This window comes from Eumetopias jubatus, unplaced genomic scaffold (genome assembly GCF_037043125.1).
Source record: "Eumetopias jubatus isolate StellerSeaLion01/CBP00866 unplaced genomic scaffold, mEumJub1_p1.0 scaffold_1, whole genome shotgun sequence".
Classification (NCBI taxonomy): Eukaryota; Metazoa; Chordata; class Mammalia; order Carnivora; family Otariidae; genus Eumetopias; species Eumetopias jubatus.
The window spans coordinates 199,957,257-199,973,918 of NW_028274807.1; the positions used below are offsets into that span (position 1 = coordinate 199,957,257).

A 16,662-nucleotide genomic window follows, 5' to 3' on the forward strand; every position below is an offset into this window, starting at 1 on the left:
AGATTTCTCTCATAAAGAAGTAAAAACAAGCAGGAAGCACAAAGGGGTAGCCGGCTGGGCACTGTCTCAACAATCTCAGCAGCATTGTGCAGTCACAACCTCCCTTTGTCACTAAGCAACAAGAAGCTGAGATTCTCTTTCCTCAGACATAGCCTCAAAAAGACAAAAGGAAAGTTTGCCTTTTCTACTTCTTCCTGGAAAGATGCAAAGTGCTTTAGTAGGCTCCTGGGTAAGAGTGCACTTTACAATTAATCTTGGCTCCTGGCCCTGGGGTAGTACCTGAAATTTGAATGAATCATGAAAGTAAATTTAGCAAGAAGGATTTCATCCAGCATCCAGGCTGGTGGAGGACCCTGAACTTCCCTGCCATTCTAAGGTTACCCCTGGAACCTACCTAGTCTTTCTGATGCCATGTCCTTTCCCATATGTCCTGGTCTCATGCTAACCAGCGGAACCTCCTAATCTTCTAGCCACCCCATTTATTCCCAGTTCTTTGCTTGGTACTCCCAGACTTCTGGAGTTTGACTGCTTTCTATACTGCGAACATCTTGATGGCAAAGATTGTTTTCCACTGTATATCCCATGCCCAGTCCCATGCCTGGGATGCGTAAAGGCAGCCCAGTAAATATTGAACTAAACTGAATAGAGAGCAAGTTCAACAGATAATAGAAAGATGGACAGACAAGTTGGGCAACCCAAACCCTCAGTGGGATGAAAAGATAAAGGGCTTTTTGGTCATGTATAGGAACCTGCTGTGATGGCCAGAGGCCAAACTTCGGTCAGCTTGTTTCTGCTCAAGGCTATGATCATGGAGGACCAGACATACCCATCCTTTCCAGGGAGATCTCAGGACAAAGAGTTGGGCTCTAGGAGTTCCCTGGCTAGACATGGTTGTTGTCACAGGGCATCTACCTAATGATATCAACACAGAATAGCTCCTTCTTAGACCTCTGATAAATGCTCATTTATGTCTTTTGCCAGTCCCTGTCTCTGAAATTCTCTCCAGAAGATATCACTGTTGGTAAAGTACTTCTTCTGAAAAGCCTATCCCTTGCTTAGGTGCTCCAGTTTCAGAGGGTGCCCTTCTTGCTCCAGAATAGCAGGGTTTGTGGCAAATAGGTGCTCATGACTTTATCAATAGATGCCAAGATGGATCCATTCAATCCTCAGGGAAGGATCATATCACCAGTGGCCCTGTTCTCAAAACTCGGCTCAGTGCTCTGAACTGCCCCAACTCAAAAACTGTCTGGTCCCCTCCTCTGCTGAAAAGTCTCCCTTTGCTCTTTGAAGAGAATCCATATTCTTTTTTTTAAAGATTTTATTTATTTATTTATTTATTTGACAAGGAGAGTACAAGCCGGGGAAGTGGAAGGCAGAGGAAGAAGGAGAAGCAGGCTTCCCATTGAGCAGGGAGCCTGATGTGGGGCTTGATCCCAGGACCCTGGGATCATGACCTGAGCCTAAAGCAGACACTTAACCAACTGAGACACCCAGGTGCCCCGAGAATCCATATTCTTAAACTAGTGTGAGCCCTGCCCTTCCCTGCCCTTACCTGACTAGTTTGCTCAAAATCCTTTAGTCATAAGGATTTTTGTTCTATTTTGTCCTTGCAGCACATTTCTTTCTGGCTTTGGAACCTTTGCTTTTTCAGTTCCCATCACATAGAATGCTCTTCTCCTGTTCCTCACACAGCTGACTCCTCATGTTCAGGTCCCACCTTCATTGTCATGAGGGGCTATCCCTGTTCCCTGTCACTCTGGATCTAGTCATCAGAGGTTATTTCCTCCCTGACCCTATTTGCTGTGTCTGACTCCCTCACCAGAAGGAAAGTTTGCAAGGACCAGGATATTTCTGTCCTTTCACTGTTGCCTCCCTGGCTTATACTAGGATCTTATGAAAGAAAGAGGGGAAGGATGGAAGAAAGGAAAAAAGGGAAAAGGAAAAAAAAAGTGCCCTTTCCCTACACACACATAGCCCTCCCAGGTGGACCAGCACAGCTGAGGCCAACTGTTCTTTTTTTTTTTTTTTTTTTAAGATTTTATTTGTCAGAGAGAGAGCAGGGGGAGCGGCAGGCAGAAGGAGAAGCAGTCTCCCCGCTGAGTAAGGAGCCCGATGCAGGACTCGATCCCAGGACCCTGGGATCATGACCCGAGTCGAAGGCAGATGCTTAACTGACTGAGCCACCCAGGCATCCTGAGGCCAACTGTTCTAATGATGGATGGCAGATGGGTGTCCCTCTCCTCAGATTCTTTTTATTCTGTCAGTAGCTCCCAGGAGAGGCTTCTGGTCTGGGGACCCTGAGGTCTGAGACTCAGGATAAGTGTTTGGGAGAGATTCACCCTCATGCCTGCCTTATTATAGCACAACACTGGCTTCTATGGGCACTACAGAGGCCAATTCAAGAGTGAAAGTGCTCAAGAATACCGCCTTGCAGCCAAGCCCCAGCCTCCAGCAGTGTTCCTGCAGCGATGTCAGGTACAAGGCAGCCCTGGGGGCAGCTGGGGTGGCTGGGCCAGTTTCTGTTTCTCTCAGACCCCAAAAGCATCATCCCGAGACCTACCACTGCTGGACTGAGACCTGAGGCCAGCTTATCCCCAGAAAATGCATGAGGCCTGGCCACTCTTCCCTGAAATAGCATATTTCCTTATCTCCACCTATAGAAAGGGTGGAGAAGAGCTGGTACAAGCTGGACAGTCTTGCTCAATGTTCCTTCTAGGTGGGGGGAGGGTCAGGGCCCAGTTTGAGTAGGTGGTCATGGGGAGAGATCCTCCAGAACCCAGAAAGTAAGCCTTGAGTTTTGCCAACAACTGCTCTCAAGCTCAAATTCCTTGATGTCATGAAAGCCCGTGGTCTAATCCACGGTCAGCCTTGTAGTTCAGGGGCCAAGGAGGCCTCCTCTGGTGAGGGAAGCAGCATATAAAGTGGCTGGGTACCCACTCACATGCATAGCCAAGGAGGACTAGAAGGGGGTGATGGCAGAAGTGTCTGGAAAAGACTTCCAGAGAACAGGAGACAGAGAGCCCAGGGCCCAGACTCTCTACTGCTTCTAGGCCTGGAAACAAGGAGGGGCACTGATCATCAGCTGGGGTCCCAACAGTAAAAAACTCACTCAAAGTAGGAGAACTCAACAGAGTGTACATGCAAAGGAGTAGATGTGAGGTCCTCAAGTAAAGGTGGTATCACAGGTTGGCAACAACCAAGTGGTCAGTACCATTGGGCCCAAAGGGACAGGGGAAAGTATGGCTCGTAGAACCCAGAAGGGGAGGGTGGTGTGGAGAGAACTACCCTGAGAGGGTAGTTCTTTTTTTTTTTAAGATTTTTAAAATTTATTTGACAGAGAGACACAGCGAGAGCAGGAACACAAGCAGGGGGAGTGGGAGTGGGAGAGGGAGAAGCAGGCTTCCCGCCGAGCAGGGAGCCCGATGTGGGACTCGATCCGAGGACCCCGGGATCATGACCTGAGCCGAAGGCAGATGCTTAACGACTGAGCCACCCAGGCGCCGAGAGGAGTGGTGATCTTGAGGGAGAGACACAGGCAGGTGGGGGCTCATCTGGGAGGGAGTTAAGAGAAGAGACCTCTCCTTCCTTCCCTCCATCTCTTCCCAGGGCTTTTCAGTGGCCAGAAGGAAAGCAGGCTGCTGAGAAATGCACTCAGATCAGCCCCCCGGGCAACAGCAGGGTGGAGAATATGGAAAGGGACCCGGAGGAGTGTCCAGAACATGCTCTGCCCACCGCAACTTCTTGCTTCCAAGCCTCTAGCCAGATCCTACTTGATCTGCCATCTGAATTCTCCATGATTTGCTTTCCCAGGCCAAGAACAGGGTCTTGGAGGCTGCCATGCTATGGAGCCTGAATTTCCTTAGCATTCTGAGTTAGAAGGGCTGCCTGGCACTGCCTACTGAGAGAGCCAGGCCCAAATGCAGCTCTAGACTGCTTATCTGGAGGCACCTCCCCCTTGAGAATAATGGGACCTGGGTAGTGCAGGGACAGAGGCAAACTGGGGACTTTCTGCTGGATGTTTGTAGGAGCCCAGTGGCAGCTGTCATCCTAAACACTGGAACATCCTCTCAATCTGTTCCCCAGAAACAGAAGTAGGGAAGATGTTTTGGGACATGTTTTAATTGAAGACTTGCTACACAAAGCATTTACTAGCAATACCAGCAGCCCCAAACAGCATGATCTATGTGTCTTGGGCTCAGATTGTATAAATGCCAAGTCTGGTGGCTCATTCTATGTCTAAAGCTCTTTTAATTAGTGGGACTGTTTGGGGAAGGTGCACATTTTATTTTCCTATTAGCTAAGAGATACCAGGTTTCAACCAACTGCTTGTAGCTATTATTGTTGAAAAACTTTTCTTTTTTTTTTTAAAGATTTTATTTATTTATTTGAGAGAGAGAGAATGAGAGATAGCACGAGAGGGAAGAGGGTCAGAGGGAGAAGCAGACTCCCTGCCGAGCAGGGAGCCCGATGTGGGACTCGATCCCGGGACTCCAGGATCATGACCTGAGCTGAAGGCAGTCGCTCAACCGACTGAGCCACCCACGCGCCCTGTTGAAAAACTTTTCAAGATGTGACACCACTTTTCTTTAGTTTGGGGCAGGTAGAATTTTGTCTGTGTCATTCAGACGCAAGAAAATTCTCTTTTCTTCTTTTCTTTTTCTCTTCTACACCAGATTAACTTATTTCTAGCCTTCACCTGCCTGACTCTTGGGACATGTAATACTGGTCTTGTTTGTTCTTAAGGTCAGACAAGAGTCCCAGGGACTCATGGTTTGGAGTAGGTCCTTCCTTGGTGGTGCCATGATTGTTGTATTCCTCCCTGTCCCACCCCTGCCATGACTCAGTCTGTCACAGGGGCTCCTTACTTCGCATCCTACTGACTGCAGAATGCCCAGCCTCCACAAGGGCCCTTAGCCCTCCCACATGCAACTACTGCCCCCTCCCAGGAAATCTACCTTTCCTCCAATGTTTCTTCAGCTGGAACTCCAGCCCAAGCCCACCTGCTCAGAGACCATGGGTTTTACTACCTCAATGGAAAAGGATCCCTAGAAACAAAGATGCAGGTGAAATCCTCTCCAGGGATAAGAATACTCAGAACTGCCTGGGTGGAAGGAAATGACTGCACTTCTTACCAGGCTCCCACTATTGTGAGAACAAAACTTGAGTCAATGGAAGTCAATAGATCATCCTGCCACTGTTAGAATAGTGAGTTTCACTCTTCCGGGGATGGTGTCTACAGGCATTCAGAATGATCTGGAATCTGACATACCATCATAGGCTGTCCTGCAATACAGCCTCTAACAAAACTAGGCTGTCCTGAACCCTTGGTAATAGAATTGTGTACTTTTATACCAACAAAGTTGGGAAAGCACCACAATCTACAAAGGGCATGTGACCAGGCTGACTTCAAGAAGTTTGTGTTGTAAGACCTAAAGTTCTTATGAGGTTGTCTAGAACAAACAAGCAAACAACACGTCAGCAGGGCCTGTAGTGGTTCCCTATATGCTAAGTGTGTCTATGACCGGATCAAGTGTGCTTTCCTTACTGAGGAGCAGAAAAACACTGTGAAGGTGTTGAAGACACAAGCACAGAGTCAGAAAGCTAAATTTTTCTTAATGAAGCTTTTTGGAGTAATAAAAATATCAAAAGGCAAAAATACATACATAGTGAGTTTTCAGAGTCAGAGCTGCTTCCAAAAACAGAGGCATCCACATTCTAGGGCTGTGTACAATTCTTCAGCCAAGGATAGAGATGAAGAAGAAATTTGGGGGTCAGTTGGAACTAGCTGCATACTCCCAGGGTTTTTTTAATTGAAATTCTTATTGAAATAACTGTAAATTCATAACCTATTGTGAGAAATAATAGAGATCCCTTCTATACTTTTCCCAGTTTTCCCCAATGTTATCAATGATAACATTTTGTAAAACTATAGTATAATACTGCAACCAGGACAGTGACATTAATGCAACCCACCTATCTCAGATTTCTTATTTTACTTATACTCATTTGTGTATATTAAGACCTATAAAATTTTGTCACCTATTTAGTTAAGATACTGGCCAACATGGCAAGTATCCCTAGTAGTGCCCTTTTATAATCACACCCACCAGCCTCCTGTTCCTCCACCCTTCTTCTGTCCCTAATCCCTGGCAACCACCAGCCTCTTCTCCCTTTCTAAAATTTTGTCATTTCAGTAATGTTATATAAATGGAATGATATGGCACACAATATTTGGAGATTGGTTTTTCTTGCTCAGCATAATTTCCCAGAGATTCATCCAAGTTGTTCATGGTTCATTCCTCTTCATTACTGAGTAGTATTCTATGGCATGTATAAACAGTTTGTAACCATTCACCTTTTAAAAATATCTGGGCTGATTCCAGTTTTTGGTTCTTACAAATAAAGCTGGTACAGGTTTTTGGGTGAACATAAGTTTTCATTTCTTTGGATTAAATGCCTAGGAGTGCAATTGCTGGACTATATGGTGGTTGTATGTTTAGTTTTTAAAAGAAACTGCCAAGTTTTCTAGAGTGACTGTACAATTTTACAGTCCCACCAGCAATGTATGAATGATCCAGTTTCTCTGCATTCTCAGCAACATTTGGTATTGTCTCTGTTTTATTTTAGCCATTCTGATAAATACGTCATGATATCTCATTGTGATTTTAATTTGTATTTCACTAACATTTAATGATGGTGAACATTTTTTCATGTGTTATTTGCCATCTGTATATCCTCTTCAGTGAAATGCCTTTATGTTGTTTGCCCATTTTCTTTTTTTTTAATTTAAATTCAATTACTTAACATATAATGTATTATTTGTTTCAATGGTACAGGTCTGTGATCCATCAGTCTTATATAATACCCAGTGCTCATTATAACACATGCCCTCCCCAGTGTCCATCACCCACTTACCCCATCCTCCCACCCCCGTCCCCTCCAGCAAACCTCAGTTTGTTTCCTAAGATTAAGAGTCTCTTATGATTTGTCTCCCTCTCTGGTTTTGTCTTGTTTCATTTTTTTCTTCTCTTCCTCTATGATCCTCTCCCTTGTTTCTTAAATTCTACATATCAGTGAGATCATATAATTGTCTTTCTCTGATTGACTTATTTTACTTAGCATAATACCCTCTAGTTCCATCCACACCATTGCAAATGGCAAGATTTCATTTTCTGATGGTTGTGTGATATTCCATTGTGTGTGTGTGTGTGTGTGTGTGTATGTATATATATATATACATATACACACATTTTTTTTATCCATTCATCTGTCGATAGACATCTGACATTTGCCCATTTCCTAATTGGATTGTTATTTTACTGTTGAGTTGTGAGAATTCTTTATATATTCTAGGTATTATTCCTTTATTGGATATTTGGTTTACAAATATTTTCTCCCAGTCTGTAGCTTGTCTTTTCATCTTCTTTACACAAATTTTCACAAAGCAAAACTTTAAAAATTTTTTGATGACGTCCAATTTATCAATTTTTTCCTTTATTGCTCTTGCTTTTGGTATCAAGTCAAAGAACTCTTTGCCCAGTTCTAAATACTGAAGATTTTTTCCTGTTTTTTTTTTCTAAAAGGGCCTTGGGTTTTTAATCCCTGTCATGTCAGTTTGCTTTATGAGGAATGAAAGGTAAGGCTGCCTGGCTTCCCACCTTCATGGAGCTTTCATTCTACTGGAAACCAACACCAGCTGTCTAGGGCAGGAGGTCCTGATAAGGGAGCTTGTTAAAGACACATACCACAGAAGATTCTGGTTCAGGGATCTGGGATGGAGCTAGCTCCAGCCTTTTATCTAGGAACCTGCTGTCAGCCATTGCTCATACCCCAACCCGGCCAAGCTGAACTCATCAGATCAGACACTTCATTCAGGTCTGCAGCAGGAGAAGCTGAACGGCTGGGGACAGGGAACTCTAGGCCCAGAGACCAGGCACAAAGGCAAGGTGGATGGTCTTAGGAGAGATTCCTATTGAGGTCTAGGGGCCTGGGGGTGGTCTTTCTCTGCCCAGGGATAGGGCATGGTTCTCTGGCTCCAACTGGGCCAAAGCAAATGCCCTGGGGGTTTTCTAAACCTTGTTCATTGATTAAACAGCAAACATGTATTTGCCCAGGCACCGGGCTCAGTGTTGGAGTTACAGAAGGAGCAAGACAGACAATAATATTTGCCCACAAGGAGCTTATATTCTTATCAGAAACATTAGGCAACATCATACTACACAGTCACCTAGTATGCCAGAAAGTGGAAGATGCAGAGTTGGGGTGACGCATGGCTGGTCTTAGTGCTTGAAGAAGTCCTCCCAAGAGGGAGGTGAGAGGGAGTCCTACGGCCAGCTACAGGAAGAGTCCCAGACAGAAGGCACAGGTGGTACAAAGGCCCAAAGTGGAAATAGCTGGTGTGTTTCACGAGAAGTAAGGATGCCAGTGAGGTTGCAGGTAATGGAGAGATCAATATTGTGTGGGTCTCATGGACCACTATGATGATTTTGGCTTTTATAAACATGAGGAACTGTTGTGGATTTTCAGCAAACAAGGGAGATGATCTGATCTACATATCAGAAGAATTATTCTGCCTGCTAAGAGGACAATAAACTGGAAGGGAAAGCTTTGAAGCAGGGACACCAGGTAGGAAGCTCTTGCAATTATTCAAGCAAGAGAAGAAGGTGCCTCTTGGATCAGGGAAAGCAGTGGACCTACTGAGGAATGGTTCAATCTTGGGTACATATTGAAGGAATAATCAACAGGATTTCCTGACACTTTGGATATAGGGTGTGAAAGAAGAGTATCAAGGGGACTCCAAGGTGTTTGGTAGGATCTAGCTACCATGACCTGACCTGGGGAAGGCTGCGGAGGGGTGGGGTTGGCAAATGATCCAGAGCTCAGTCATGTGTTTGGAGATGCCTGTAAGACATTTACATGGGGATATGGAATAGCCTGTTGGCTATTGAGTCTGGAGTTCAGGAGAGAGCTCAAGCTAGAAAGAGAAATGGCAGTTTCCAGGTGGTACTTAGGGCCAAGAACTTGGGTTACTGATGAAAGATTAAGTGTGGACAGAGGGGAGGAGAGAATTAAAGTCTGGTCCTGGGCAATCTAAGAGTTAAAGGGCCTGATATGAAACTTGAACCACTGCCCTTCTGATGGCAGGATGCCTTAGAAGATGCCTCAGCCCCTTCCTCAATCAGCAGTCCTAGAGACTTCGGCTTTGGAGGCAAATACCAGCATGAGATGTCCTAGGAGTGGAGCATAGCTTTAATTTCTAACTGCCCTTTCAGGATTGTGGGAAGTTTAGCAGCTTAGGGGTAGTGGCTCCTGGCAGCTCCCTCCATTATGGATCCTGAGGTAACATCTTAAGGGCAGGTGAGCATCATTTTTCCCCATTCACCTTCTTTCTCACTGTCTTTAAAGGAACCAGCGCAGCAACACTTGTTCTCCAAGCATGACAACCGTACTTCTTTCGACAAAGTGAGTACTGAACAAAGGAAGGAGAGCGGGCAGGGCCCCAGCCTAGGTTGAAGTTGAGGTAGGGTGGAGGGCATAAGACACTGAGGGGAGGGAGGGCTCCTGACAACCTCTCTTGTCTGGGAAACAGCCCATTCCCCAAACAAAGGTACCTCTGCTTTGGTTTCATCCACTAGCTTGCCTGGCAATGCACAAATATCCTAGGGGCCACTGACTTTCTGGAGGTTTCATCCTGGAATGGAAGGCATGGCTGGGGAAGCAGGCCAAAGAGGCTGGGATACAGGCCAGGGGAGCCAGGTATCACCAAGTAGGCTTGGGTTGAGGAGGGGCCGAGGGGTGCTTGGTGCCAGGACTGTGGGCCAAGGACCCACACCATTGAGGAGGGCCCCTACTGCCTGCTGCAGGGAATCGGAAGGCGGAAAGACCTGGAGCGCCTATGGCAGCGGCACACCTTCCTGCGCTGGGCACCCCATGAGCTGGAGTTGGGCGAGCAGCGGCCCCTTGAATCCTCCTACCAGGCCAATTTCCGGTCAGGCCCAGGACTCAGTGACCTCCCCCAGCGCCTTATCCACTTTGTGCAGATCGAGCCTCCCCACACCAGCACCACCTACCGGCAGAACTTCTGCCAGCCATCCCGGGGTGGCCACTGTGGCAGCAACAACATGGGACCAGTCACCAACACACTGCCTGACCTCCCAGGGATCCCAAGACCCAAGCTGCTGCGGCATTACCTTCATGATGGGGTCTCGGAGTGTCTAAATTGGTCCAGAGCATTAAACAAGGACAGCTGACACAGCAGCCTGTCTGTGTTTGCAGCCCAAGGGTTCTTAGAAGCTGGAGAGCAGTAAGCCCATGGCACCTGTGTGCTGGGCAGGGGAGGTGCTGCCCTGGGAACCCTGCCACTGAGCGAGAACCCTGCAGGAGGCAAAGGGTCCAGGAGGGTCACCATGGTTACAGCAGATCAGTTCTGGGACCCCAAATCCATTCTTGCAGTAAACCCAGCTGTGAGCCCCTTGCATTCATGTGGCTACAGGGAAAGCGGGGTCCGTGGGCCCTCCTCTTGAGCAGCAAAGACTGGAGGAGGAGGCAAGGGCTGGCAGCTTTGATTTCTCTGGGAAGCTACTATGTCTCTAGGGGTCTGGTGGGAAGCCACATAGTTCTGCCTAAGCTGGGAAAGGGGGAGCCTGCCCTGGCCACAGCCCCCACTGGACCACCCCTCCCTATGGAGGTGAGCAGAGACTTTGAGGAGATCCTGCGCATTGTGGACCTGGAGGTCATCCTGACCCTGTGGTGCTTTGCTATAGTTTTCTAAGCTCTTCTCTGGCCATCCTGTGAGTGCCCTCTAACACCCAGGACAGTGGAGGGCAGCAGTCATCCTACGTCACCAAAAGAGAAACTAAGGCTTAGGTGGGGCTAAGACACCAGAACACTTTGGGGGCAGAAGCCAGATCCAAAAAGCTACTCTGGACCCTCCTCCCTGGGAGAATCAAGGCCCCTGAAGGAGGGCAAGGGGCTGCAGGGGCAACACAGGAGTTCACACCGAGGGCCATACACCGGATTTTAGCAGCACTTTTACTTTCACATCTGAACTTCCTGGGTCCTCACAACAGCCCTGTGAGGTAGGTAGGGCAGGAAGGTTTCAGAGGTCCCCATTTACAGATGAGGATGCTGAGGCACAGAGAGGTGAAATGACTTGCTCAAGATCACACAGTCAACAGTGTAAAGGGCCCAAAGCCAATATTCCTCTGGTTCTCTGGAGGTTCCTACATCCACTCCTCCACTCCCTCTGTGTCCTCTGACCTGTCTGAATTCTCCTGGGGCCACAGAGGCCTTCAAGGTGGCTGACGGCTAGGATTTTTCAGGAACAGCTATTAGGGTGAGCCTGGTCAACTCCAAGTAGGCACTAATCCTGTGGGGCATGAGGCCAGCTCTCCCACCCTCCCACTTCCCAGTTGGACAGAGGGCCCAGTAGTTCCAGAGCAAGTGTGGAGCTAGGCATGGTCCATGAATGAATGGGGATAAAGGTGGGTATAAGCATATGTGTCCTGCACTAGAGACAAAGTCCCCTCACCCTTTGAGACATTTGTCTCAAGTACCTGACCCTGTGCCTCCCTCATCCCACAGAGCCACAGTGAGCTTCTTCAGCAGCAAAAGGAGCCACAGACCTGTGCCTCTGGCATGCGCTGCCCCAGCTGACACATCCCATCAGGCATTCAGACCCCATCACGCAGACACAGCGCCTCCACAGCTTGGCTGGGACCCTGGGCCACACCCCCAATGACAAACAGCCAGGGCCCAGCCTGCAGACTAGAACAGGAGCAGCGGGCTGTGGGCATGGTGGGCAGGGCCTCCCAGCGCCGCCGTGCAAGGCTGAAGCCCTCCACAGAGCCCAGAGGGCAAGGCTGGTTGCCTGCAGGAAGGAGACAGAAGTTGTAAAGGGCACCGGCTACAAGGGCCCCTGCTCTTTTGCTTGCTGAGCCCAGAGATGGCCCAGCAGGCATCACCCCAGGATGGGCTACCAGTGCCTTGCTACTCATAGCCCCCATTCATCATTCGTTCATTTCTTTAGATTTCTACTTGTCCATTCATTCAGTGGTCACTTGTCCTGTTTCTGTCTCCTAGGCCGCTGCTGGTACAGAGCCATCAGTCAGGTGCTGAGGGACACCCCAAGAGTTAGGCTATGCAGACTACACGCTGTCTGTTTCACAGACTGGGAAAGGGAAGCTCACAAAGCCCTGATCCCTGGAGTGTGTGAAGAAGGGCAGGAGATAGTGCTCATGCTTGGGGTTCCTCCTTCCTGTCTTGGGCTCACCACCTATCCCTAGCCCCACAGATACTCACCAAGGCCCCCAATGGCCATGATGTGGCCCCCAAGGGAGCCAACCACAAAGTCGGCCCTCTTATCCCTCATGCGCAGGCTGCGGGGCAGCTTGGTCCAGGACCCTGCAGGAAAGGTGAGGTCAGATCCAGCCCCACAACATACACTGTGCCCCTCCATCCCATGGAAAGTGGGAGAACAGCCCAGGTAGCCACTGCTCACCATGTTCCAGGTCGAACATCTCCACAGTGTTGACAAAGTGTGGGCGGGAGTAGAAATTGTGGGGCCCGGGCTGCTGCAGGCCACCCAGGCTAAAGACGTTGCCTTCCGCCATGGCACAGCCAGCAAAGGCCCGGCGGCTGGGCAGGCTTGGGTGCCGGGTCCAGGTACAGGCCTCCAGATCAAAGGCCTCAAAAGCAGTCACTGGGAGCTTTCCCTGGCGGCCCCCTGCCAATGAAATTGGGACACCTGGGAAGGAGCCTGGGAGGCCTACTAGGCTCCTCCTCCACCAGGTTGCTAAGCCTTCACCACTGCCCACCCTAGCCCCCCCATACCCAGCTGTGTGCACACCTGAGCATGGATCCTACCCTGCAGATCCTCAGGCACTGGGGTTTGGTTTTCTGGCCCAGGAGGGCCACCAAAGGTCAGAACCTCCAAGCAAGCCTGGCTCACTCAAAGCTTCTCTTGTCCTGCCATCTCAGGCTAAACCTGATCCCAGCCAACCTATGGGGATAGGTGCTTCTGCACTTCAAGCCCCTTTCCCACATCCCCCAGGCCCTTACCCAGGACATAGATCTTGTTCCCGTGCAGGAAGGTAGAAGCCCCGTAGCAGGGTGTGGGCATGGAGGGTAGCGAAAGCCAGCAGTCCCGCCGGGGCTCATATACCCGAACTTGGGCCTGGGGAGCCGTGTCTGGGCCCATTCCCCCCAGAGCATACACCATACCATCTGCATAGAAAAGAGTGATTCAGAGTGCACCTCAGCCTGGCCAGGGCACCTTACCCTGACAGCTGCCCTGGTCAGGCCTGGGGGTGGCTGGGGACCCACATGTTTGTAGTACCCCTCCCAAGCAGCAGAGAAACTCTCCTTTAGGATTCCTGCTCTGGCCAGGGTCCCTCCAAGTGAAGAGCAGGAGGCAGATGATCTAATTATAATCCATCTCTGTCTCCCTGGAGATGCTATGGCAACCAAGTCTGGCATCTAAGCAGGACCGTGGTCAGACCTGGAGGCCACAAGGTGGAGGCTCCTCTAGGGGAAGGAGGGTGGAGGATGGTTTCAGCCAGGGAGGGGCATATGGGGATCTGCTAAGCATAGAACTCAGACTGGGGAGGGATCTCTGGGGATCAGCTGGGTGCTAGGAGAGCGGCTTAGGCCTGTAGGGTGGAGGTGCTGGCCACAAGCCTTCTGCTCAGAAGCCCTACCAGCCCCCCTGTATCCCACCCTTTCATTAGAGGAGGTTCTGGCCCTGTTACACCCTCCGGGTCGGCTGGGGGCATATCTGGAGGCCTTGGGGAGATGGGTTAGTCAGCTGAGGGCTTCCATGGCAACTATCCCCAGGCCAGCTTGGCCTTCCCATCTCTGGCTCCCTGGTAAACGGGTATATGGGAAGAAGAGGGGGGGAGGGAATCTAAGCACTTACTGGGCTCTGAGCCAAGGCCCTGCTCCCCTCCCCCTCCCCTAGACTATTTATAACCCTGAGAGTCATTGCACTACCCCTTCTAGTCTCTTAGAGAAGAGGAATGGGCAGGGAGGTGGTTGGGGCCTCCCATCATACTGGGGGCCAGCCTGGGCTCTGCCTCCCACTTCACAGCGGGAAAGGGCAGTGAAGGCTGCTGCTAGCTCAGCTCAGACCTAGGTAGGAGAGGGTCTTTACAAGAGTCAAAGCTCTCTCCAGGGCACTCAGACAAAATTTACAGCTCTTGTCCAATCTCTGAGGGTAAGGGACCAAGTCAGAAAAGAATAGAGGGCGTTGGGGCGCCTGAGGGACTCCCTTAAGGCCACTCACCTCTCTCCACAGTTGCAACCCCCATGGCTGCCTGAGGGAGGGTGGCCCGACGCTCCCAGCGGCCCTCATCAGCCAGGAAGGCCTCCACGGCAGCTACAGGGCTCTGGCCCTCATCCACACCGCCCACCACTAGCACCTGCTTGCCCAGCACCACAGCAGCAGCCCCAGCCCGGGCAGTGGGCAGGGGTGCCAGTGCAAGCCATGTATGCGAGGCCATGTCCAGTGTCTCGGCAGTGTCCAGGGGCAGTCCAGCCCGGCCACAGCCCCCCAACACTAGCAGGTGCCCATCCTGGTATGCCACTGTGCCGTACACCCGGCAGGTGGGCATGGGTGGGAACACCTGCCAAGCAAAGGCCCGGCCACTGCCTGTAGCCATGGTGTTCACCTCCAGAGGCAGTCCATACTATCTGCTTAGGCTGCAGGTCTCACTGAGGGGCATGATGGGGCCTCATCTTGACTCAGGGCCACAGGGAGTGTCTGAGCAGTTCAGGGACCTTGCCTTCACCTGGAGGAGAGAGGGAAAACAAAGGTTCAGGGCCACTGACTGGTCCCTGAGGGTACAGTTGAGCGGTCTGTAGCTGAGGGCAGGACTGGCCCAAAATCCCTGGCGGGAAAGGCACAGGGAGGACCTGCCCCTGCTGGCTAGCACACCACTGTAGAGGCGAGGCCCTCCTGGGTGGGAAAGGGGGCAGATTCCCAGATCCTCAGGCTAATTACCCCCTTCCTATGGGGCATGAGGGATTCTCTCCCCACCCCCTGCCCTCACCTAAGAACACCCAACATCCTCCCCCGCTTCAAATCTCCATTGAGGTGAGAGGTAAGTTGACTAGGATAGGACACTTCACCCTGGCCCGCTTCTCTTCCTCTTGACAAGCCTCATTCTGAGGCTCTGCATGAATAGAGTCCTACTGTACCCTCCCCTTACTGCCTTCGAGTGGGTCCTGGACAGCCAGGGATCCGACTCCAGGGTATACTTACAACCCTTTTGGGGGCCATTCCACAGAGATCATCCATTCCCACCAGCAAAAGGCCAAAATCAGGGCGTTTGGGACTGGGAGGGGAGGAGCTGGACGCCGGGGTCCCACATTCTCCCTTCAGGTCTACTCTTAGGGGTTTGCCCATGCCAGGTTCCTAGAGGCCAGGCTCCTTGGTGTCCAGAAGTAGGGAGGGGGATGATTTTGGGATCCCATGAGCATTAGGACTCTAGACTCCCACAGTCCAGGGCGTTTCCAGTAGGAATGAGCAGCTGTACCTCCGAGTCCCCTCAGAGCAGATCCCCAAGCTCCTCAGCCTCTCCTTTCCCGCGGGGGCCACGCTCCTGGGACCCTTGGCGTGATGGCCTCCTGGCCCCAAACTTCCAGCTCGCGGGAGGCGGGGGGCGGGTCCAGGCGAGCGCGCCCCAAACTTCCCCTGAGCGCGGCTCCTGCGGGACTCACCGGCCGGGGCTCCGGCGCCGCCGGGGCGCGGGGTCCGCCGTTCCGGCTCCGTGCCGGCTCTGGCTGGGGCTGAGGCCAGGCTCCGACGGGGCTCCGGCGGGGCTCCGGCTTGGCTCGGCGCGGGGCGGGGCTGGACCGGGTCCGCCCCTCGTCCCCCCTCCCGACTCGGGAAACTCTCCCCCCCGCCTTAACCCTGCACCTGCCGTGGCCAGAGCAGGGCGCGTCGACCCATAGTCACAGGGAAATCGGTAAACAGACAGATGGACATGTGGACGCTGGGCCTGCCCAGGATTTAGGGTCCGACTTTGGGCTGGGGGAGAACTGAGGCAGCAGTGAGCAGCACAACACGTGTATGGTGGGGGACCGCTCTGAGCGGGACCCAGCCTGGGAGCACCCGCGGGGTTAGGGGGGCGGGGGGCGGGGGGCGGGCCAGCAGAACCAGCAGGCTTGAGAGGCCCGCGCCCGCCCACTTGCACTGAGCTCTTAGGAGCCCGAAGACAGGCTTCGCGGCGGCGCCCCCTGGAGGCCACTTGGGGCATGGCCTGGGCCTCTGGTAGGGGTGGCGGCTGGGTGGCACTTCCCCAGGCACACAGCAAGGCGCAGAATAGGTCTTACGGTGGACATCGAGGCTAGCAGGGGATGGAGGTGCAAGCAGTGCCGGCCTCAGTGCCTGACAGGCCCTTCCACAGGCCAGGGTAGGGGAAGTTCTTGCTGGGAGGGTAGCTCTGAGCAAGGGATGAGCTTCAAGTGTCAGAGGCCAGGGGACCTCCTGGGCAGGTCACTCTGTAGGGCCTGAGGCCTGGGCTACTATGGGACCCAAGACATTTTGTGACAGTTCATATCCAGGGTCCTGGGCCTGCTTGTAGCCAACTCTGGGATCAGGTGAGAGCAAGTTGGTGTGACAGAGGCCTATCTATTTCAGACCCAGGCTATCTTCTGGGCATT

The 16,662-nt window shown here is 51.5% G+C and overlaps 2 protein-coding genes across 3 annotated transcripts; one reads left to right on the top strand and one right to left on the bottom strand.

Moving 5' to 3' along the window:
• Nucleotides 1–202: 202 nt before the first annotated feature.
• Nucleotides 203–10,250, top strand: CIMIP7 (ciliary microtubule inner protein 7). The gene is made up of 4 exons (XM_028124281.1): nt 203–229; nt 2,362–2,475; nt 9,406–9,462; nt 9,843–10,250. The coding sequence occupies exons 1-4, from the start codon at nt 203–205 to the stop codon at nt 10,248–10,250; spliced, it is 606 nt and encodes a 201-aa protein (XP_027980082.1).
• Nucleotides 10,251–11,018: 768 nt separating this feature from the next.
• Nucleotides 11,019–15,825, bottom strand: KLHDC8B (kelch domain containing 8B). Of its 2 annotated transcripts, none has more exons than XM_028124484.2 (6): nt 15,718–15,825; nt 14,282–14,786; nt 13,060–13,224; nt 12,500–12,724; nt 12,301–12,402; nt 11,019–11,869 (listed from the first exon to the last, which is right to left on the bottom strand). In XM_028124484.2, the coding sequence occupies exons 2-6, from the start codon at nt 14,655–14,657 to the stop codon at nt 11,673–11,675; spliced, it is 1,065 nt and encodes a 354-aa protein (XP_027980285.1). In that variant the 5' UTR covers nt 14,658–14,786; nt 15,718–15,825; the 3' UTR covers nt 11,019–11,672. The 2 variants fall into 2 exon arrangements, with proteins under 2 accessions (XP_027980285.1, XP_027980284.1); XM_028124483.2 differs by having other exon boundaries at nt 15,534–15,825.
• Between the last annotated feature and the right edge of the window lie 837 nt (nt 15,826–16,662).